General features: G+C 42.2%; 1 protein-coding gene across 4 annotated transcripts in view; it reads left to right on the top strand.

Moving 5' to 3' along the window:
- PTPN2 (protein tyrosine phosphatase non-receptor type 2) overlaps positions 1-24,893 on the top strand; it is a 65,938-nt gene that overhangs the window by 24,436 nt on the left and 16,609 nt on the right. For all 4 annotated transcript variants that reach the window (XM_068993587.1, XM_068993588.1, XM_068993585.1 and 1 more), the window contains exons 3-6: positions 8,869-8,969; positions 14,088-14,186; positions 18,280-18,417; positions 24,380-24,589. In XM_068993587.1, coding sequence (XP_068849688.1) covers positions 8,869-8,969; positions 14,088-14,186; positions 18,280-18,417; positions 24,380-24,589 — 548 coding nt within the window. The remainder of the gene's footprint in view (positions 1-8,868; positions 8,970-14,087; positions 14,187-18,279; positions 18,418-24,379; positions 24,590-24,893) is intronic.

Below are 24,893 nucleotides of genomic sequence, written 5' to 3'. Positions count from 1 at the left end.
TCTTACTGCTGCAAAACAAGATTCTCAATAAGCACACGTTTTAAATAAATTACTCGGTGGGGAGGAAGTAAGGAAAAGATTCAGGCTTTCTGTGCTCCCCACCTCCTACAAAAAGATCTCAACAAATGGCATAGCTTCTCTGAATGTACAGGCCAGTGTCAGCTGTGACATTTGTACTCACCTAATAAAATAGTCTCCAGGTAAATATATAAGGCATAAATGACTACAGAAAGAGATTGATAATTCTATGTTCACAGATTTCTTAAGGCAAAATAGTAGTAAAGAAGTAGAAGATTTAGATTGCACAGTTAAGCTTAATTTAATAAGAAAAATATATAGAACTTTATGTCTAGCAATTAGAGAATTCACATTCTTCTAAGACTGCATGGAATACTTGTAATAAATGGACCATTGACTAGGCTGTAAAAGTAAATCTTGACACAGTTTAAGAATTACTGCCTTACAGGCCATGTTCTTTGACCATAATGCAATTAAATTATAGATTATTAATAAAAAAGATAAAAATTCCTATAAATTTGGAGATTTATTTAAAGATTTCTAAATGATTCATGGGTCAAGATGAAATCATAATGGAAACTTAAAAATGAACAATAGGTAAAATCTACTTACCACAACTTGCATAAAGCAGCAAAAACAGTACTGTAAAAAAATACTGTTTTAAATGTTTATATTAAAACAGAAGGTTGAAAATTAAAGTGCTAAGTGTCTAACCTAATTTAGAGTAAAAGTAACAGGATAAACACCAAAAAAAAAAAAAAGCAGTAAGGAAATAATACAAAAATAAATGCAGAATGGAAATCAATGGGACCATACACAGGACCAAATAAAATCAAATGTTGGTTCCTTAATAAGACTAATCAACTAGCAAGAGTGAATAAGAAAAATAGCACAGATACACAAAAACCAGACACAGACAGAGGCAGATGCATATAAATAGTATTAGGAGAAAAGGGGAACAAAATACAGAGGTAAAAGGAGTTAAAAAGCTAGACTACTGTAAACAATTATGGCAATAAATGTGATCACTTAGAAGAAGTAGAACAGACTCCTGGAAAAATAGCATTGTAGATTAAAGGAGAAATAGAGTCTAAGGAGGCCTGTGACAGCTAAATAAGTTAAATTAATTAATAAACAATTTTGCATTGAGAATTCACTGAGACTAGCTGTTTTAACAGGCATGTCTTATGATAATGAAAGCTCTCCCAGAGAACAGAAAAAGAGAATACTCCCCAGTTCCTTTTGTGAGGCTATTAGATAGGTAATTTGGATATCCAAAGCAGAAAATTTCAGTAAGAGGAATGAGTAAGTTTAGTAAGATACATGCGTATCTGTGACATGGATGTAGATGTAAAAATCCTAAAGAAAGGTTAGCAAACTGAATATGGCAATATCTATATTAGTTTTAGGAATATAAGAGTGGCTTAGCATTAGACAGTCTTTAAATGTAATTAATCTTAGTAACAAGGTAAAGGAGAAAAAGCCATATGAATATCTTAATAGATGGAGAAAGATTATTTAAAGTCAATTCTTGCTCCTGATTAAGAACAAAACGTATCAAACAGAAGGAAAGTTCTGTAAATTGAGATGACACCAGCAGTCATATCACTGTGTTTTGCTAAAAAAATATTTAATTAATTTATTTGGCTCTGCTGAGTCTTAGTTGTGGCATGTGGGATCTAGTTCCCTGATCAAGGATCAAACCTGGGCACCCTTCATTGGGAGCTTGGAGTCTTAGCCTCTAGACCACAGGGGAGGCCCCATGTCACTGTTAATGATAACATGTTACAAACATTTTCTAAAACTTGAGGACAAAACAAGCGTGTCCATGAATACCACTTCCACTTCATATTGTCCTTTGGTGGGGGGTTGGGAACAGAGCAGACCCCAGAGGCCAGGTACCACCCCCCCACACACCTCCCTGACCAGTGTTTCATCTGACCACACTGTTCCAGTCGCCTCTACTGAAAGGTCCTGGAGCTTTCTGAGCTCTTGTTTTGCTGAGTTACTTCACTCCTCAAGTCAGTTATAGTTTCACCTGCTGATGTTTAGGGAGGTTTAATAGTGATCTGGACTGGAAAAGGTCAGTTTTCATTCCAATCCCAAAGAAAGGCAATGCCAAAGAATGTTCAAGCTACTGCACAATTGCACTCGGCTCACACGCTAGCAAAGAAATGCTCAAAATTTTCCAAGCCAAGCTTCAACAGTACATGAGCCATGAACTTCCAGATGTTCAAGATGGATTTAGAAAAGGCAGAGGAACCAGGGATCAAACATCCCTGCCAACATCCATTGGATCATTGAAAAAGGAAGAGAGTTCCAGAAAAACATCTGCTTTATTGACTACGCCAAAGCCTTTGACTGTGTGGATCATAACAAACTCTGGAAAATTCTTAAAAAGATGTGAATACCTGACCACCTTACCTGCCTCCTGAGAAATCTGTATGCAGGTCAAGAAGCAACAGTTAGAACTGGACATGGAACAACAGATAGGTTCCAGATTGGGAAAGGGTTACGTCAAGGCTGTATATTGTCACCCTGCTTATTTAACTTCTGTGCAAGGTACATCATGTGAAATGCTGGGCTAGATGAAGCACAAATGGGAATCATGATTGCACAGAGAAATATCAATAACCTCAGATGCACAGATGATACCACCCTTACAGCAGAAAGCAAAGAACTAAAGAGCCTCTTGATGAAAGTGAAAGGGGAGAGTGAAAAAGCTGGCTTCTTATTCAGCATTCAGAAAACTAAAATCATGGCATCGGGTCCCTTCATGGCAAATAGATAGGGAAACAGTGGAAACAGTGACAGACTATTTTCTTGGGCTCCAAAATCACTGCAGATGGTGACTGTAGCCATAAAATTAAAAGACGCTTGCTCCTTGGAAGAAAAGCTCTGACCAACCTAGACAGCATAATAAAAAGCAGAGACATTACTTTGCCAACAAAGATCTGTCTAGTCAAAGCTATGGTTTTTCCAGTAGTCATGTATGGATGTGAGAGATGGACCATAAAGAAAGCTGAGTGCCAAAGAATTGATGCTTTTGAACTGTGGTATTGGAGAAGACTCTTGAGAGTCCCTTGGACTGCAAGGAGATCAAACCAGTCCATCCTAAAGGAAATCAATCCTGAATATTCCTTGGAAGGACTGATGCTGAAGCTGAAACTCCAGTACTTTGGCCACCTGATGGGAAGAACTAACTCACTGGAAAAGACCCTGATGCTGGGAAAGATTGAAGGCAGGAGGAGAAGGGGATAACAGAGGATGTGGTGGTTGGATGGGATCACCAACTCAATGGACATGAGTTTGAGCAAGCTCCAGGAGTTGTGATGGACAGGCAAGTGCTGCAGTCCATGGGGTCATCAAGAGTCAGACACGACTGAGCAACTGAACTGAGTAGTGATCTGTCATTCTAAAAAGATTCCACCACAAGTTAGCAATTTGAATATGAACATTTTGTGGAGTTCATTGTATAAACAGTGCTTGAGCACTTGCCAGCCTAGATTGTTCAGATACCGTGCCTGGTAGTAGCTACAAGAAGAGGGAAGTAGATTTCCCTTTCTGTGATAGTTGGATTCATGAGTTGAGGCTAATGAATCAGTTCAGGATTTCTCAACTCTGAACCTGAGTTGCAGAGGCTCCTCTTCCCTTTGTTCTTGGGGCTGGTGGCACAGTCTCTTGTGTCCCCAGACGGGAGGCCCGTACATGTTGTAAAGTCTTCGGTCTCTGTGTTTGGCATACTCTCAACCCAGATATTCATGTGACCGACCCCCTCCAAGTCTCTGCTGAAGTGTCAGTGCATGGCAAGGCCCGCTTTGACCACCCTGTTCAGAATCCCAGTGCCCCCCCCACCTCCCCCAACGCAGCTCCCTTTTATGGGGCTCTTTCTCCCAGGGACTCTTTTTCCCAGAGGATTTATTGCTGTGTGACATGTAACTTACTTGGTTGTTTTGCTCATTGCCATCCCCTTTCTGAGCAGGTGAGCTCTGGGGAATATGGATGGGCTCCAGGGGCTGGGGCATGCATACTTGGTCTGAGAGGTTTGCCGGGTGCTCTTGGGTTTGTGGGTAGAAAGGAAAGATGTTTGTTCCCCTGCTCTCTTTCCCTTCCAACCTTGAGGCTCTTTCTCTGAAGAGAAGTTCGAGTTTCAAGGGAAGCGGTAAGCTGCTCATGACTGTGCCAGACCCCTGTGTGGTGTTGGAGGGGGAAGGTGTCCATGATTGAGCTTCATTGGGAATCTCACCCATTTTGTGAGGACACCTCCCAAGTCCTGTTTCCATCCCAGAGACTCTGGGGGTGGATTCAAGAGCCCTTTAAAGTTTGGGGGTGTCTGGAGGCAGAATGTTCAGTTAACACTGTTCTGTCAAGTGTTAGGAACTTGAAGTCACGGCGGATGGAGAGATGGAAACGTGTGGGCAGCTGGCCTCTGGTTGGAGGCTGTGGAACATGTAATGTCTCTCTCCCGGTTGTCTGGCTCCCAGCGTATGTGTTGAGGGTGTGGAAGGTGGTCACTATACACAGCAGATCGTCTGGTGAGGGAATGCAGGCGGGGGCCTTCCACGAGAGGAGAAGTTCTGGGCCAGGTGTTCAGGAGGGTGACTGTGTGTGTGTGTGTGGGGGAGGTGGAGGCAGGGAGCAGGGTGGAAGGCAGCGCAGGGGTAGGGGGCTCAAGGGCACCTCTGGGCCTCTGCTCCTGCTTCTCTAGGGTGAGATGGAGACTGAAATGCTCACAGCTCAGCTTGGAGGCTGGGGTGGAGGAAGTGAGCTGTTCAGGTGTATCCTGTGGGTCCTGCCCAGACTGTGGTTGGTTATGTAGTCAGAGAAGGAACCATTCAGCCAGCAGGGTTTTTTTTGGCGGGGGGTGGGGGGGGGTGGGGGCAGAGGAAACAACTGAACTGCTTTTGGTTCACTGCTTGATTCATGAGGGAAAGTTCATATTATTTTTCCTTGAGAATTCTTCTTGTGGGCTTCCCTGGTAGCTCAGCTAGTAAAGAATCCACCTGCAGTGCAGGAGACCTCAGTTCGATTCTGGGGTCGGGAAGTTCCCCTGGCGAAGGGATAGGCTACCCACTCCAGTATTCTTGGGCTTCCCTGGTGGCTCAGACAGTAAAGAATCCACTTACAATGTGGGAGACCTGGTTTTGATCCCTGGGTTGGGAAGATCCCCTGGAAGAGGGCATGGCAACCCACTCCAGCATGCTTGCCTGGAATGGGGTCTTGAAGAGTGGGACATGACTGAGCGACTAAGCACAGCACACAGCATTCTCCTTGTAGGGTTGAAGGGGGCTGACACTGTCAGATGCTTGCCTCATTTGCAGGGAATTACCATGAAGTATGGAAATCAGTATTGGAAACATAGGCCCCCACCCTACCCCTGGTTGAGAATGGAGCCTGACTTGAGGGGAGATTGGTCTTCTGCCCAATTTCTGTTAATTATTCCTGATCTCTGCCTCAGCATAAATGTGAGCCCTTCCTGCTTGACCTGGAAGACTTTCCAGAAGGAGATGCCTTTACAATAATGAAAAGGGTGAAACTGTGGGTGGGGAGGTGGGTGGGGTGGGAGAAAGAGCTCACTGTGGCAGTATTGAAAGAGGAAGCTGATCTGTGTTGTCAGCTCAGGCAGCTCAAGCCAGTCATTTCTTGACAGATGGAACCATTTCTCAGAAAACAGACTGTGAGGTGGGAGGCATGGGGACTCTTCATCGGAAGTTTGCCTAATCTAACTTGAGGGCCGTGGTTCTGTGGGGCGTGTGTTTCTTTGTCCCCCACGATGATGCCACTGTGCAGGAAAGTGTTTGTTCTTGGTCGTCCTGCTGCTGGTGGTGTTAGATGTTGAGAAATCAGATTTCCTGTGCAGTGTGGTTTGGTTGCTTTTGTGGCCTCTCATGCAGTACAGTTTGAATCATGCTCATTTTCTCCCTTTGCTGGATCCTGTACGTGACTTGGGAGAGGGAGTAACCCTCTAAGTACACTTAGAATGAGGAGGAGGTGCTGTGGGCTTGCCCCGTGCTGTGGGCTTGCCCCTTGCTGATGCCCCGAAGCTATGGGTCTCTACTGTTTTGGATGTTTAGTTTTTGTTTGCTTGTTTTTAATGTTTATTTATTTGGCTGCACCGGTCTTAGTTTCCGGCATGCGGGATCTAATCACCCAGCCAGGGTCAAAACTGGTTCAAACCCTGCTTAGGGAGTGTGGAGTCTTGGCTTCTGGACCCCCAGGAAGTCTGTGGACTCTGGCTTTTGATAGTCTCATCTCAGAGGTCCCTAGGCAGAATCAGCTCCTATGGGAGAGGAGAGAGCAGGTCACTTCCCAGGCTTTTTCCTGAGAAGTCAGAGGTTGGTTTGGATGAACTGTTCACAGATTTGGGGCTGACTGGACCTGATGGGCAGGGAGAGGAGACGTTGACCTCGGGTTCTAAGGGGACCTGGGTCACCCTTACAGGCATTTCAGACCACATGGTGAGTGAGTCTTCAGGGGAGAAGAGGTTTTGTCTTTGTTACCATTGCTAGAGAATGTATAAATCATAGAGTCACAATTCCTCATAAAAAGGCTTTGATAGTTTCACTTCCTGAAATGTGTATACTTACTTTGTAGACAGTGTTAATTTAACACAAGAAACTCATGTTTTTTTCTCTGCACAGATTCTCTTCTGAATCAAAAAGTTACATGAGTTTCATTTTTTATTAAAAAATCTTTTTTAGTGGAACAGAAGAATTAAAATGATATAAGTATAGGGTGTTTTTTTTTTTTTTTTTTAATTAGTCCCGAGGCAAAAACATAGGTTCAGCCAACACTTGAAGCCAGTTCTAAATGGCTAGAGTTTGCCAAGGATTTCCTTCCTTTCCGGGGTGCTGTTTCTGTAGTGTCCTGCTGCTTCCCACCAATTAGAATCGGGGCTCTGGGGAACCCATCTGTGCTTCTCGGGGTATGTGACTCTTGTATTTAATGACCTGGAGTGACACCAGGTGTAGAGTAATACAGGAGGGAAAATAATAGTGAATCCAGTGCAGAGTTCAGAAGGCAGGGGTCAGATGTCCTGAAAACCCCCCTGAAGTCTTTCTCTTGGCTTATGGAAGGGTCTGGATGACCTGCTGGAACTCCCTTTGAGGGGAGACTTGGTGTTTATGGATTCTTGCTTCTTTTGCAAATTGCTTCTTCACTTGTGCAATAGATAAGATTAGTCTCCATTTGTGTTCTTGCTGTGATTACAACATGAGGAAACACATTCCTTTGGGATTATATTTTAGCAGAATTTGAATTTTAGGGATGCATTGTTCTTCTGATTGGTGTTATCTGGGAGGCATATGGCCTTTATTATATGCTGAACTTTTTACTCTCTCACATAACAGTTAGAGTGATCAAATTGTTAAAAAAAAGAAGTGACTGTTTAAAAAAAAAGTGACTATTGACATCATCTTTCCGAGAACACTAGTATAAGTGATTTACTATAACAGGATCTTCGGTTTTCCTGTTGGCCAATGACATGTAATATTTACAGAGGTCTTGGGTTCAATCCAGCAGAAACATTTCATATAAATTATGTGTGTAACTAAAACTGTTTAACATTTTCTTTCATATGGAGATAATATGAACAACTCTTTTAGTTTAAGAGTGGGAAAGAGAATGGTTATTTGGTATTCCTTGAGGGGCACAGTTTATACCAGAAGGTATTCTCCAGCTAGACATCAAAGATGCATGTAGGTTGTAATTCAGTCCTGTGACTCGGCCAGGTGTGTATTTAATATTCCAAGTGAATGCTAATCCTGTTGTTACATGCATTCTTTCTCTCTTAGCATCTTCCCTCCTACCATAGTGATAGAAGGTAAAGTTCTGTGCTCCATCTGTTTACATTAGCACAAATTCTAAATCTGTGAGATCTTCACATTTAAAAACTAGAAGTATATGACACAGCCTAAGTAATGAAGCACTTGTACTTGTCTGTTACAGAATTAGAATATTCCAAATGTGTTAAATATAGCTTATTCCAAATGTGTTAAATATAGCTTAGCACTTAACGTAATTAGTTCAGTTCAGTCGCTCAGTCATGTCTGATTCTTTGTGACCCCATGGACTGCAGCACTTCTCTGTGCGTCACCAACTCCCGGAGCTTGCTCAAACTCATGTCCATCAAGTCAGTGATGCCATCCAACCATCTCATCCTCTGTCGTCCCCTTCTCCTGCCTTCAATCTTTCCCAGCATCAGTGTCTTTTCCAGTGAGTCAGTTCTTCACATCAGGTGGCCAAAGTATCGGAGTTTCAACTTGCATTAGTCCTTCCACTGAATATTCAGGGCTGATTTCCTTTAGGATTGACTGGTTGGATCTCCTTGCAGTCCAAGAGACTCTCAAGAGTCTTCTCCAACACCACAGTTCAGAAGCATAAAAATTATTGAAATATAGCTGAATGCAGATCTGTTGAGGCAGGAAGAAAATGAAACATAGTTATGGTGGGATCTGTCCAGTCTTATTTTTTGGAGGCCGTTGATTTTTGTAGGAAAACTTGTTAGTTCTTAAGCATAAGGAGTCTTAACCATCCGTTTTCTTTTGGGAAGATTGGTACTTTATTCTTTTTACTATGTTTTACTCTTTGATCAGTTTTTCTACTTAAACAGCAGCTAATCTACTACCAACAGCAGCACTTCCTTCTAACACACAGTAACAAACAAAAGGATTTCATCTTTGCACTAACTTTTTAAAAAAAGGAATAATTTGGGATTTGACTCAGTTGTGATGCTAATTTATTTTTCTTTGTTTTTTTCTGTCATTTTGTAAATACCCAGAAAATTAATATTCATATAAAAAAGACATGCAAGTTTGAATTGACAGTATGGTTTATCATTTTCTGTTTCAGATGATCACAGTCGTGTTAAACTGCAGAATGCTGAAAATGATTATATCAATGCCAGCTTAGTTGACATAGAGGAGGCACAGAGGAGCTACATCTTAACCCAGGCAAGTGGAGTGGCATGGAGTGGAGGCCTGACCGCCATTCCTGGGGTCTGCTTTAGGATGGAGCAGAAAGTGTGTCCTGACTTCTTTTGGCTGTTTCAAATGGCTGTTTCAGGTTTTTCAATTGTTTTGTAATGAATAGTAACATAATATTTTACAGCTGTGTATATTTAAGATAAAAGCAATTGTTACTGTTACATGTTCTCTGAAGGAAAGTTGTGCTTAAGGTCTGGCCAGCTGGTTCTTTTCTGGCCAGCTGTCCTCCTTGCTGTAAGTTTGGTACAAAGTCTCGGTTGGTGGATACTGTATTCCTTCTGTTTCTCTTCACTTGAATCGGAACCAGAGGCCCTGCGAAAACTTTTCTCTGCCCTGGCCTGGTGTGTATTTTCAGTATGGACAAGTCTTGGGTGTTAGGTGAGGGTATGAGCCGGGTGCCTGGACCACTGATGGGGTGGCCTGAGAGCCCACTGGCCCCTTGAGCCTCCTCCCTTCTCAACACACCGGCCACACCCGTGCTCCATTGGCACCGTTCTTTCACTCTGAGATAGCAGAAATGATTTGGGTTTATCCATACCAGCTACCCTTTGTTTATCAGAAAACAGATTTAATTAACAGTGCTGCTATTTCCCTAGTGATTTTTAATTATTCCAAAGATAAACTGTATTATTAAGTATCTTGTTATAACCTACAATGGAAAATAATCTTTAAAAAAAAGTATGTAACTGAATCACTTTGTTGTATACCTGTAACTAATGCAGTATTGTAAATCAACTATAATTAAACTGAAAAAAAGATAAACTGTATCTTGTAATGTTTGAGATTTTTAAAGAACCCATTTCAGATCAGAATAACCTGTTACTGAAAGTGAAAACTGTTGAAAATGGTAAGATATTCAGATGAATGTAACTATCAACTGTTAGGCTGTTATCAATTTACAGGAAACAAAAATTAATTACGCTTTTTTACTTAGCATAAAGCAGCTCCTATAAGTCAAAAACAAAAAGAAAATCTGAAAAAAACTGGGAAGGAACATAAATTCACAGTTCATAGCAGGGAAGTAAAGGTAGACAATATATATAGAAAAGATGCTCAATTTTTCTAAATTTAAACCAGCAATCAGTTACCACTTCTCACCTGTCAGAACCACAGATTTAAAAGTTTATAGTACTCAGAGGTCTAATATGTAAAGACATGAAGGTAAATGTGAGAGTATTTGTTATAACTTAATAGCACAGGACCAAAAATAGTAGGACAGAAACAGTCTGTAAGGAGCTGGCTAAATAAATTATACACATGCTATTAGTACCGATTGTTTCTGCGAATTAGGAAAAAATACAGAATTCACTTTGCTATTTTCTGTTATATTTGAAGTTTTTCTTATGTGTATTCATGATGTTTTTAATAGTCATTTTTAGAGTTGAAAATTTTTACTGTTTTTAAAAACCATGTTAAAAATAGAATAATTACCCTAGATTCCTTATCACACCCTTTCTTATTCTCTTTCTTTCATTCTTGTTTATCCTTTCCTCTTTGTCATCTTAGTTTCTAAAAATATAATTGTTTCCCAAGATTCTGATTTAGCTTTCGCCCCCACCTAGTCTGTACTCACCAGTTCAACTCTCTGGAACCATATTTTGAACGTTTGTTTCTTAAGAAAGAGGCTGGACTCTGGACTCATGGTGTCTGCTTGAATCCTGTTCGTTCATCCAGCAAAGCTTTGAATGCCTGCTTTGTGGCAGCATTGTGTGAATGAAACAGCCATTCATAAAACTGCTAGTATGAACTTCACATCCTAGAGGGAAGTAAAATTAACAGCAGCTAGCAATCTTTTATTTATTTTTTACTGAATTACAGTTGACTTACCATACTGTGTTAGATACTAATGTGAAGCAAAGTGATTCAGTTATATACATGTATACACGTATACGTCTCTATATATTCTTTTTCAGATTCTTTTCCATGGTAGGTTATTATAAGATGTTGAATATAGTTCCCTGAGCTACACAGTGAATTCTTGTTGTTTACTTTATATATGGTAGTGTGTATCTGTTAATCCCAAACTCCTAATTTATCCCTCCTCCCATTTCCCCTTTGGTAACCAAAAGTATGCTTACCTTCTATGTCTGTGAGTCTGTTTCTGTTTTGTAAATAAATTCTTTTGTATCATAGTCTAGAATCCACATATAAGTGATATATATTTGTCTTTGAATTACTTAGACTGATAATCTCTAGGTGTATCCACATTGCTGCAAATGGCATTATTTCATTTGTTTATGGCTGACTAATATTCCGTTGTATATATGTACCACAGATCTTTACATATGTGTACCACACATCTTCTTTAATCATTCCTCTGTGGATGGACACTTAGATGGCTTCCATGTCTTGACTGTTGTAAATAGTAACAGCTTGCAATTTTTAACATTTTTCTATATTTTATATAACTTAAGCCTCAGGATAACCCTTTGTGATAAATGCTCTTATTATCCTTATGTTAACATGAGGAGTCATCTAAAGAGACAAAGGAACATCAAATAACTTTACCAAGGTCATACAATAAGTAGGGTGAGGCCACACGGTCTCTGTAGGCTGCTGCATGGCTCTGGTTTTAATTCTTCAGATCTGCTGCCCTGAAATTGTGATATGCCCTTGGATTCATTCCTCAGTTCCCTGAGGTGCAGCAGCATCCTGCAGCACCGTGGGGTTTGCTTCCAGGACCCTCTGCAATGCCAAAGCCCCTGGGTGCTCATGTCCTATCGTTGTTGCTTCTGTCCTGGCCCCACATACACAGATTCATTGAGTCACAATCATGTATTAAGTTTGCCATCTGAGGTTGTTGATCCTGAGGATGCATAACCATGCCTAAAAGGGCTGACTGTGTACTTATTGAAAAATCTATCTGTATCTGGACCCCTGTAGTTCAAACCTCTGTTGTTCAGGAGTCAAGTGTATATGTAATCAATATGTATCTCTGTGATCTATAGAATAGTGCTAATAAAAACTCATGTAGTGCCAGGTAATATGGTGAGTATTCCACGGAGTGTTCATTGTGGCATTGTTACTGCTTTTTATTATAGTAGTAATGATAGTAATTACTAGAGAATCCCATGGACAGAGGAGCCTGGTGGGCTGCAGTCCACAGGGTCGCAAAGAGTTGGAGATGACTGAGCGACTTCACTTTCTTTCAATGATAGTAATAATCCTTTTATAAAACATTGTAAATTTCTTCATGAAAAAGAAAATACCCGACTAATACCCTAGTTTAAATCTCCTGTCCATTTGGGCTTTCCTTTGTGTCCTGATCCAGGCCCTCTGCCCTCATTCTAGTGGACTCACTGTCTTCAGCTTTGGATTATTTCCTGAGTCCTCCCTAACCCCTGCCCCAGAGCTTCCAGCATCCACCCACAGGACCACTTGATGTCACAAATTCTTCCTTTTCTGTGTCAAACTCTTTTTTCCTTTTCCTTCTTTCTTTTACACTAAGCTAGCCCCCGTCCTGTTTTTGTCATCTGGGTTAAAGCTGTCCTCATCTGTCGAATTCTCTCCTGTTTTCTGCTGCCCTACCCTTCTCTGGAGCTCTCTTTCATCTACACCAACATAGTAGCTTTTCCACTTATTTCTTTGCCACCAGTCCCTCATTTCTAGTCCATCTTTAACAATTCCTCTAGAGGAATTTTTGTGATGTACTAATCTGGTCATATTTCTTCATTCTGTAAAGAAGAGATTGTTGACTGTTTCCTGGGGTCGAGTACCTCTCACTTGGCAGGTGTAGTTTCCTGTGGGTTCTCTGTGTCACCTTCTTTCCCAGAAGTGCCCTGACACTGGGAATGGACCTGATCCCTCCCCTCTCCCCTCGCTGTGTTAGCACCTCCTCGTTTTTAAGGCCCTGCCCTGGTACCCTTCCTGCTCCTGCATACCCAGGCTCAGCCCTCGCTCAGGTGGGGCTGGGTGTGTTTCTGTTCCTCACCTCGGACGTAAGCTCTGTGACAGCTGGGACTGCTTTTGCCTATGTCCCTAGTATCTTGGGACAGAGAACATGCACAGAAAATATTTCAAAGGACAGCAAAAACCAGAGACACTAAACGTTTATTGAAACTGCAGTTATTCTGCTTGTCCTTTGTTGCTTATAATTTTTGTCATCCTTTTCCTCTGAGTTTTATGAAAATTAAAAATGTATACCTGCTGATCCCTTGGTACAGATCTCCATTTTGTAGAAGATAATAGGTTGTATTGCTGGTAAGTGAAAGAGCTGAGAACCCCTCTTCCCCTTTTAGAACCACTCTAGAATGTGTGTGTGTGTGTACACACTAAGCAGTGACTTCATTGGAGACCTGATCCATCCATTTTTTTAGATAAAGAGAAGGCATTCATTTTACTGGGGCTCTTCTCATGGCTGTTTTTATCTTTGCACTGTGTGGTTTTGGAAGTAGCTCAAACTTTGAATAATATGCACTCAGTAAGGGGAACGGCTCCTCAGACCTGAAGGTGCAGCTTTTCAGGGTTCTTGGTCCCTTCTAGCATTGGTATAACTGAGAGCATGGAGTAATATTTCCAGAACATCCACTACAGAGCTGGGATACAATGGCCCTGAAGCTGCTTTTAGTGCAGCACCACTCGAATGGCCTTGTCTCCTGTGTGGAGCTGAAGCTCCAGGCAGACCCAGCCCCCGGCAACCCACAGGTAACTGCTTGTTGAGTTACTCAAGGTACAGTCAAACCTGTTAACCTGCACGCACTGCAACCACCTGAGGATGGCAGTGCCCTCAAAGGGTGACAGTGGTGACTGGTCGGGAGTGCTGCCCCAAGCCCATACCCCTTGGGACAAAATCTTGTCTTGGCCTTTTTTCCTGCCCAAGCCTGCTTCTTCATCCCTCAATTCAGAGAGCTACCTGACAGCCTGGAAATTTTTCTTTTCTGCCTAAGTAAATAAAAGTCAGTTTTGATCGTTGATAATCAGTAATCCAACTAATAGAGACCTGTTTTTAGTTCTGGAGGGTTTAGAGTCTGGATTGACATTCTATGACCTGATCCCCTGTTCTCAGATGCGAAGCTTCCTGGAAGGCATGTCCTTGGAGTGTCAGTCCCCGCCCCCCTCACCTGCTGTTTCTTCTCTGTCTTACAGGGTCCGCTTCCTAATACAGGTTGTCATTTCTGGCTCATGGTTTGGCAGCAAAAGACCAAAGCAGTTGTCATGCTAAACCGAATTGTGGAAAAAGAATCGGTGAGTAATACTTGGTATTTACAACTTACTGTACAGTCTATGATTGTTAACTTACAAATATTTTCTTATTTCTTTTGGGATAGTCATACATTAGTTTTGGCCTTTAATTACTAAAAACTAGAGTCAGGGTGATTCTGAGTGGAACTAATCTATCATTTTCCTTTATTACCTTAAATATTTAAATAACAACTGTGGACCACTGCTCTCCAATCATAAGTATAATGGAGTGAGTACTGGCCAGTTGTGGTACTTAGATATTTGGAATTCGTAGGCTTTTTCAGAATCTTTATTATTAACAGAATCCTGGAAATTTTATGAAGGATTGAAGTGACAGGTTTCTAAAACCTTTATAAACTGCCATGGGCTCTTATGTCAGGAGGTAGTGAGTATTGATATGTATAGATTTATTCACATTTGAGGTGCAGTTTAAAATCCAGTGCTAATTAGTGGTGTGATGGTGGTTAAGTCTTCAGCTTCTGTGGCTTGAGGGTCCTTCTGTCAAACATGAACATTAGAAAGTGTTACCTGTCAGGTCTCTTCCAGGCCTGAGGTCTAGGCTATTCTGCTCCTTCAGATCCCGAATTCTTGCTTTTCCGAGTTCGCAGCTGTCGGTTTTCAGCGCTAGTGGCGGTGCGTCTCATCTGTCTCAGTCTGCAGTGTTGTTGCTGCACCATGGTGTCCTGCAGTGTCAGCGTAATCCCTGCAGTGGTTTTCATGCTTCCACGGTGACCCGCAGAACCAAGTGATGCGGTGCTGTTGTTGGGACATTTGAGCATTGTTGCCAGCTGGAGGATTATGGGTTTCATCTCTCATTCTGCAGAATAAGTATTGTAATAGAGAAGATTGCCACCAGCAATCAGAAATCACCTTCATCCAGATGTTCAATAAAAGTCAGGTTTGATTGTTGAGGTCGCCTCGTGTGTGGTGATATCCTGTTTGTCAGCATAATGATGTCAGCAGCTGCTGCTCGTCAGTGTTTAGTGTTATAATGATATTCCAGCTTTATTGTTTCTTCTTGACTTTTGGTTGAAATTCTTCTATTGAAAAAAAAGGCTCCCACTCTAGTTACCTACCACCTTGATGTAGGAAAAGCAGTTTTCAGAAGAAGTTGATTCCCACGTATCCTCAATATGTCACCACTTAGGTTTTCTTGGTGTGGGGGCGGGAGAGGATCAATGCTGTGAAGTCATGAGTTTGTTAAACACCTTGATTCAGTTCACTCCATGGCAGTTATTATCCTTGTTGTTGTTTGGTCGCTAAAGTTGTTTCCAACTCTTTTGCGACCCCATGTACTGTAGCCTGCCAAGCTCTTCTGTCCATGGGATTTCCCAGGCAAGAATACTGGACTGAGTTGCCATGCCTTCCTCAGGGGATCTTGAGAAATTAATGCAGGGATCGAATTGGTGCCTCCTGCTTGGCAGATGGATTCTTTACCACTGAGCCACCTTGGAAGCCTGTTGTTATTCTTACTTGTAGTCAAATTGTCCCTTCATAGGCCAGAGTAAGCTTTTCAGGTTGGGCCCTGAATTCTTTTAACAAAAACCGAAGAGTCTTGCTAGCTTCTTTGATGTCTGGAAGGACTCCCTGTTGCAGGCTTATCTTGTGCTTTCCTATGCGAATCAGCTGTTTCTTTAAGAAGCCTTGGTTTCTTTTGGTGAGCAGCGGTATTTCAAGATCACAGCAAAAATAGTAATCTTTGTTCTTATGGGTTGGTCTTTTCAGTGAACAGAGTTAAGGAAAATTATGTTTGTATGTTAAGATAACACTAGTGTTCGTACTGATACTGATGCTTCTTCCTTTTTTTTCCTTTGGTACTGATATTCTGATATTTGATACTGATATTAAAATTTAGGACTGTAGGGTTGATTCACCATGAATTCTGGTTCTCAGAGATACTAGTGATGTTGAATGTCTTCTGCTCATTTACTCTGTCCCATATTGCACACAGAAAGTACTTATAATAACAAAATCAAGTCCATCACTAAAATAACTACTGAAAACAGTTTAAAATGCTTTGTCTCATCCTCTTTTTCTCAAGTTGTGCTTTACCTCCATCATCAGCGTTTGCCGCATGTTTTAGTCTCTTAAGTCCCTTTTGTGTAGATATGCATCTGTCGCTGAGTCTCTCTGGTTGCTCTGTGTGTAGCTCACGCAGAGGATCCTGAGGATGGGTGCCCTGGTCCCAGTTTCTTGTGTGTTGATGACAATACCTCTGCTGGCTTGATGCTGAAGAGTCTGGCAGAATATAAATCTCTGGCTCACATTTGCTTTTTGAGCAACTTGATGGTATTACCCATTTCCTTCTGGCATGTTCCTGTCACAAAGGCATATCTCACTGTTTCCTTTATTAGTTACTTATTCTTTTACCCAGAGGATTTCTTTTTCTTCAGATCCCATTGATTGTACTGAAATGTGTCTGTGCTGGTCATTCTGGGTCAGTTTGTCCAGGGACAGAGTGTGCTATTTCATTATGTGATTTCAGGCATTTTTTTCTTTCTTTTAAAGAAAAATTTTTATTGAATTATACTTGTTGACATCTATTCTGTTCCCTTGCTTGCCTTACTGTTCTTCTCCCGGGGCCTTCTGTTACACATATGTGTTAGATTTTCATTGCCTACTGGTCTCTCTTTATTTCTTTTTTATTTTAAAAATGTCCTTTTTCTCTTAAGGCATCATCTGTCGTGTTTATTCACAGCCCTGTTCCCTTTGATCAATTAGTCTTTGTTTATGAAATGATGTGTTCTGTTACTTTTGATTCTTTTTTTCTCTTCTGGCACATCATTTATGAGTTGTTATAATTTATGCTCTTTCACTTCTTATGTCATTTTGTTTTTTTAATGTCTTTTAGCAGCTTTTGAAGTATTAGCTCATAGCATTAATTTGTTTGGGAAGTATTTCTGTTGATTGTTATTTGTAGCTGTTTGTGATATCTAAAAGGAGAAATGACCATATTTTACAGGGATGTTTTCCTAGTGTTTTTCCCAGTGAATGGCTCTAGCTCACCTCACCACAGCCTGCTGGCCTCACAGTTTGGCTTTTGGGGAGATGCTTTTATTGTCACAAAATGTTAATTCCACATCAGTAGTTCTGCCAAAACGTAACAGTTCTAGGTAAAGGGGGCTTATCTTCTGATTCTTTCCCTTGACTTTTAGTATGTAAGTATGCAGTGTTATCTCTAGATATATAGTATTTAGTAGCAGATTAGCAGGTATTTATGGAAAATGTTGTGTTCAGTTGCTAAGTCACGTCCAATTCTTTGCTACCTCATAGACTGCAGCAGACTAGGGTTTTTGGTCCTTCACTTCCCAGAGTTTGCTCACATTTACGCCTTTTGAGTCAGTGATGACATCCAATCATCTCATCCTCTATCACCCCCTTCTCCTCCTGCCCTCAGTCTTTCCCAGCATCAGGGTCTTTTCTAGTAAGTCGATTCATTGCATCAGGTAGCCAAAGTATTCGAGCTTCAGCTTTAGCGACAGTTCTTCCAGTGAATATTCAGGGTTGATTTCCTTTAGAATTGACTTGGTTTTATCTCCTTGCTGTCCAAGGGACTTTCAAAAGTCTTCTCCAGTACCACAGTTTGAAAGCATCAATTCTTTGGTGTTCAGCCTTTTTTATGGTCCAACTCACATCCAAACATGACTACTGGAAAAGCCATAGCTTTGACTTGATGGACCTTTGTTGGTGAAGTGATACCTCTGCTTTTTAATATGCTGTCTAGGTTTGTTATAGCTTATGAAAAGTACTTATAAAATAAAGCCTTTCGGTACTGTTTAAAGATACAATTCTTGCAAGAGTTTTATATTTATAGAAACATTGAGTAAATACCAGTATGATGAAATACAGGTTATCCTGCTTTAGAAATGACAACTTGATTTTCATTTTATGAACATGATATCTGTTAAGTGTGTAAGTTATAAGAACATTTTACAAACTGTGTTTATAAGATGTCAATCTTATTAAAATACATTAAACATCAAATATAATGTGACTGTCTCTAGATTTGGGTACTTGAAAAATATATAGCTTGTGTGTGGTTTGTTTTCCTTTCCAGCTTTTTGTGGTTTCATTATGTCTATGTTCTTAACTTTAGGTTAAATGTGCACAGTACTGGCCTACAAAAGATGACCGGGAGATGCTGTTTAAGGAAACGGGCTTCAGCGTGAAGTTCCTGTCAGAGGACGTGAAGTCCTACTACACGGTCCATCTGTTGCAGTTAGGAAACACCAGGGTAAGACTGCTTGTGCCCAGACTATGGGGCTTCATGTGGTGACTTTAAGGGATTATTCTTTGTTCTTAGATTTGAAGTTTGGGGCAGCCCATTCATTGCAGCAATGCCTGTAATGGTTCACCGCCATAACCATGTCCTCATAGATTTTGTTCGCATATGTGGTGGCTCTCTGAGAATTCTTAAGAAATGCTGGAAACTAAGAATTGTGAAGTTCAGGTTGATACCTGAGGATTCTGAGCAACTGATCAGTATTATAATTGGTTGAAGATTGAGGGAAAGGGCTTTAGAATTGGGCAGCCTGGGTTTACATCCAGTGCTGCTGCTCAGTGATCCCTGCCCAGGCCCTCCTTATCTTTAAGGGGAGGCTGTGGTGCCTCTCTGTTCGCATTTGTGACGTTGAGTGAAGACATGGGTATCACATGAGGAGGTATGTGCAAAGGTGCTGGTACAGAGAGCATGCCTGGGAAATGCTAGCTCTTGTTCTTGACGCTTGGAGAGAGTTGCTAATTCGAGGGGTTTGTCACATGGAAATGTGCCTTTATTGAGCTGGTCAAAATGGTGAAATAAATTTACCATATGACCTCATCAGTATTTATTTGGATTTTTTCCAAAAATGTAACACTCGTTCCTTGGTGCCTGGGTGAGAAACAGGCATGCAGTTGGTTGTGAGCCTGCTGTTGTTGTCTAAGCATCAAGATAGTTCCCCCTCTTCCCATTCACCTCTTTGCTTTCTTTGGTTTGTATTTAGAATAACAAAAAAATATGAACTAAGAGTGATTCTGAGATGCATTCAGAAACTAGAAAAACTAGAAAATATGAAAATGTTTGCCCAGAAATGGCTTCAGGGATGTATCTGGTCTCTAAAGCGAGATACTATTTTAGTTAAGTATTAAGTGAATTGAGTATTAATGTGTGATCATTAATCCAAAAGAAAAAAAAATTTGTGGAAAAGGGAGGTATATACACTTTTTAGATATGCTGAGTTATCTTTTGTGGTTATCTCCTAAAACACCTGTCCTTTGTGACATAAACGTAGGTGTGTACTGTGTGCGTCTGACTGGGTCCAGCTTGCATGAGAACATAACTCAGCTCTGAGGTCATTCAGGGAGGGGCCTTCTTTATGAAATCTCCTCACTGTGTGTGTTTTGCACCAGTGATTTCATTTGCGTGTATCTTAAGCTGCACTGAAATACATCAACTGCTACTTGGTATTGGTTGTCCAGCCCTTATTTCCCAGAAACAGAACTTCATTTCCATAAACTTCTCATGGTTCTGGGAATCACCTTCTCTTAGTATTTATGTATCCTAGGTACTGCATCTGCTGTGGCATTAAAATTGATTTAGCAGGAGATTGGCATAGGTGTTTTTCTCTGTCCTGACTGAGAATTGATTCACCTGAAATAATAAAATACTTTTGTATTTTGTTTATCAGCTTGTGAAGTATTTTCACATGTATATAGTTTGACCCATGGTCTTCCTACAATGTAGATAAACTCCTAATCCTGTTTTTCTTACTAAAAGAAAATAACCTAAAAATCTATTAGGTTAATGGATTTTTCCCATAAATAGATTACTTAGCCAAATTCCAGATCTCCTAACTTCTAATGACATGGGACCAACTCTAATTGTTGTGGAAAGAGCCTTGGTTCTAAAGTTCCTGAAGCGGAGGCCACCCTGGGAGTGGGACAGCCCCTGCGATTCAGTTTCTGGCAGTGTGTGGTTTCTTACTGGCCTGTGTTGAGAGTCCACTGTAATTAAACAGCAGCAGTTGATGTTCTACTTCACAGTCTGTAGTGAGAGTGAGCAGTGTTGGAAGGATAAGGTAGCATTTTAGTGGGTGAGACAGGATTGCATTAGTCACATTCAGACCCAGGAGCCAAGTGGCCTGAATCCTGGCTGCTGCTCCTGGCCGTGTGACCAGTCCTGTACTTGATCTCTGTGCCTACGTTAGCTCATCTGCGAAACGAGGGTGATGGCGTGCTTCCCTCATGGGGTTGTCACCGTGACTGCATGAGTTAGTGCTCTGATGGTGCCTGAGGTTCTGGGCTCCCCTGGGTCAGGGCTCCTGTGGGAATGGAGTGAGTTGGGAGGGCCTGCAGGAGCCAGGGCAGTGGAGACAGGTGAGCTGAGGGAGAAGGTGCTGATAAAGTAGGGCTGCCTCTCTTGTTCCTGAGGTCAGAGCACCAGGTCGCTTCTAGAGGAGTCTCCTGACTGACCTGGGCAGAGTTGCCCTGTCAGGCCTACTCTGAGGGGACCTTGCATCTGACGTGTCTGACGGAGCAGTGGAGCACCAGCAGTCTTTTCAGCATCATGATGAGAGCTCAGTCTGAACTTTTGCCCCCAAGTCCATTCTACTTTTGAATGGCTTAAGCTGTGGAGGTAGTTTTGAGGGGCTTTTAAAATCCAAGGTCACGTGGAGAACTTGCCTTTCGGGCTTTTCTGTTTACTTGCCCTTTGGTGTTTTCCATGTGTCTTCGGTCAGGTTTAGGTGATTGAGTTCCTGGAAGACAGTGTTGTGCTGAGTTCTGTTTCTTCTGCCCCAGCTTTGCTCCCCCAGGCTCCTGTCTGTCCTGTGCACCTTCCGTCCAGCTTGTGCCCGTTTCTTGCTTTGGTCACTTAATGTGTTGAGGTCCTTTCAGTGGGTACACTGAGTCCCCTGTTCACCACCCTGAGAACTTCTGAAATGCAGAGTCCTTCCCCAAGGCTCTGGAAGCCTTTCCACGGCCCCAGCCCACCTGCCCTTGCCGCTTGTCTACCCACCAATTCTCCTGTCCATGCCTGTCTCAGGCACACCCTTCCCTCTGCTTAGAACTGGGCCCTAAGGCCCCTGGCATACCGTTCTCTTCTCTTCACCACCTGGGCTTCTGGTCAACTCCCAGAGTGACTTTCGGTGACCATGTATTTAGCTTGGCCATTGCAGTGGCCCTGCAGGAGCTGGTTAAGGACTGGACTAGGACAGTGACCTCGAGGGGGACAGGGTCAACACCTTACTGCTCTCCAGGTGGAGCAGAAACACAGATAAGGAGACTGGAATCGTGGAGAGGTCATAGTTGATTGAAAGTGTTAGGGCTGTGATTAAGGCCGCCAGCTCGTGTCCCTGTGTCTCTTCAGGCTTCACCGGTGTGAGGGTTGCCTGTTTACTCCTCACTGGAGCCTGTGAAGTAAGTGCTTTATCAAATCCCATTAACAGATGGTGAAACTGGGCGTATGAAAGTCTTAGAAACACAATCTTGCTACCTTCTGCCTGTGCCTAAAGTTGGGCCTGGGCCACAGAGCTTTGCAGATTTTTTTTAATAATAGTTAGAAGATTTATAGTCCTCTTCAAACTGATAATAGTAATAGTTAACCTGAATTTGAATGGCTCTGTATGGCACACACAATTCATCCCCACGCTCATAGCTCCTGTTGTCTGTCCCTACTCAGCTCATAGACCAGCTTCCTGGCCTTCATGGACTCTGAGCTTGTCATCTTATTCAAAGACTAGAGTTAGAATTCTTAAAAAAAAATGTAAATGAGATTTTGCCCTAAGAACAGTGTGTGCTAACGTCTTTGTGCAGGGGTGATATGCACGATGCAGTGTTTTCTGAAGAAAATGGTTCGGGGATGTGTGGACTGGCAGGTGTGTACAGACCAGCTGGAGTCTGGTGTGAGGGGCGGCAGTGAGAAGGGATGGAGGCCTGGACTGGGCATTACAGAAGGAGGACCAAGGGCATGGTGACCACCGAGGAGGAAGGGGCGAGTCCACTGGTATGAGACGAGGACTTTGTCAGAAGTTGTGGGATCCGAGTGTAGAAAACTAGGACTCTGTTGGAAATTGTGGGGTCCATGTGTAGAGAACTGGGATTCTGTCAGAAATTGCGGAGTCCGCCTGTAGAGAACTGGGGACTCTGTTGGAAGTCGTGGGTTCGCAGTGTGAAGAACAAGACTCTATTGGAGGTTGTGGGGTCCATGTGTAGAGATGAATTTCATTTGAGCTCTCCCTGCTCTGGAACTCTTCCCTCTTCTCATTACTTTTCCAATATGAAATGAGGGAAAGGGCCTCCAGTTGTGCACATAAACATTTTTATACCACAACAGTAAACAATTGGCTCCTATTACTTCACATGGCCCTTTGGGTATTAATGTGATTTTGTGAGCTGTGTTTTTCGTGTCTTGTTTCAGGAGGGGTTAATTAATTTTTTAAAAAATTACCTATAAGAAGTTCTTTAGTCCGTTCCTGTTGGGGAAGAAAAAGATGGATTTTCAGAAATCTATTAGTGCAGAAGACTGTAGTATACAAACAGTGACGAGCATTTCTGGGAACTGGCTTTGAGAGTCCCAGACACTGTGACCTGAATTTGGAAGAAAGAAAGAGGCCATTGATCTTGAGCCAGCATCATTCAAGCGAAGAAAAAGCAAGTGGTCGCCCAGGATTGTGGGGTGACCTTAGGTTGGGGCCAGGGTGTGATGCAGAGGTGAACTGCACCATATAGGCCACACCGTGGGAGCAGGGTCCTGGCACCACCCCTGCCCGGCCTGGAGCTCTAGCAGGTCCACCTCGACCTGGCTCAGGCCCTAGGGGACCAAGTCTGGCCAGCTGTGCGTGGTCAGCACAGCATGGTGGCTGAGGACTGCAGCGGGGCAGTTGTCTGGGGAAGGGTTAAAACATCTCCTGGAACCTCAGGCCTGGCACGTCAGGCCTGTTTATAGGAAGATGTATGTTAACCACGTGCCTGGGTTGAAAATTGTGCAGAGACGTGTTAGTGGGTCCCTGCTGCCTCTGAATGAGGAGTAGGAGGCAGAGCAGTGCTCCTGGGGATGGGGGGCCGCTGGCAACGCTGAGGGATGTTTTCAATAATGAGTTAGGCAGAAATAAAGATTGTTGGGAATATCCAGGAAGCGGTGCTGAGTAGCTAGCCAGGCAGGCTGTATGAGACAGGAAGCATTTAGCATGTTGGTAAACCAAGTTATCAGCACATCAGCCAAGGCATGTCAACAGTTCTAGGATTGGGAATTATTACCATGCGGAAAACAGCAATTAAGAGAGAAGTTTCAGTTAAAAATGTAAAGATTGTGTCTTTAATTCTTGAGTTGTTCCTCTGTGCCTGTGTAGCTGAATCAGAAAGATAACTTATAATGGGGACGATTGTATCTTTAAAAATTTGGAAATTGTTTTTTTTAAATAACTTTAAATTAAAAAAATAATTTATTTATTTGCTTTTGGGTACACTGGATCTTCATTGCTATGTGGGCTTTTCTCTAGCTGTGGCGAGCAGGGCCTACTCTCTAGTTGTGGTATGTGGGCTTCTCATTTCAGTGGCTTTGCTTGTGGAGCACAGGCTCTAGGGTACCTGGGCTCAGTAGTTGTGGCTCCTGGGCTGCGCTGCCCAGTGGTATGTGGGATCTTCCCAGACCAGGGATCAGTACCATGTCTCCTGCATTGGTAGGCAGATTCTTCACCACTGAGCCACTGGGGAAGGCCCAAAACTTTGAAATTCTTAAACAGGAAATCAGTAAAGATGTGAAATTATACTGGTAGAAATTTATAAAATTTCATGATGAGAATTCACTCATCATGATGTGTGATTTAAGAGGATCTGGCAGCATGTGTGGTGCAGGTCAGTGGAGGAGACCCAGGTGCTGCTCCAGTCCTACTCTGCCATCTTCTTACGTGTGACCTTGGATGCATTACTTAACCCTTGCCTCAGTTTTCTCACCTGGAAAATGGATTTTAATGGGATTGTTATATGGGTTAATACATAAAAAGCTTAGAATGTACCTACAAAATAGTAATTGTTACAAAAGTGTTAGCTATTAATATATTCCAAATTCTCCTAAAGAAAATCTTCCCAAACTTGTATGTGTGATTATCAACAACCAAATGAAAAGTCATGGTGCATTACACAAAACACATCTTACTGCAGTATATTTTTAAAAGAAAAAACTTAGAACTAACCTTTCCCCCTTAATTTTCACTTTTTAGACTGGTGAGACCAGAACAATATCTCACTTTCATTATACTACCTGGCCAGATTTTGGAGTCCCTGAATCACCAGCTTCGTTTCTCAATTTCTTATTCAAAGTGCGGGAATCTGGCTCCTTGAACCCTGAGCACGGGCCTGCGGTGATCCACTGCAGTGCCGGCATCGGGCGGTCGGGCACCTTTTCTCTGGTGGACAGCTGCCTTGTTCTGGTAAGTGGCCTCATTTCAGGCTCCCATACCTTTTTGTTGTTTCCACTGGCAGAAGTTAAGTTCAAATACCAGGATTCCAGAACTGTGCTTTTCAAACTTAAACATCTGCCTTTTTTTAGAAAAACCAAAGATTCTCTTTCACATCCTTTCAGCTGCCTCTTGCTTGTGATGAGTGGATGGGGCTGTGACCAGGATAATCCTCGAGCTCTGGGAGGAGACTGATGCTGGTAGCTTTGTGTTAGCTAAATGATAGGTTGTCTCCCTCGCCCACTGTATTTTTTAGACATCAGTTGGAAGATAATAC

This window comes from Capricornis sumatraensis, chromosome 21 (genome assembly GCF_032405125.1).
Source record: "Capricornis sumatraensis isolate serow.1 chromosome 21, serow.2, whole genome shotgun sequence".
In the NCBI taxonomy this organism is placed as follows: Eukaryota; Metazoa; Chordata; class Mammalia; order Artiodactyla; family Bovidae; genus Capricornis; species Capricornis sumatraensis.
This window is presented reverse-complemented; position numbering and strand designations above follow the sequence as displayed.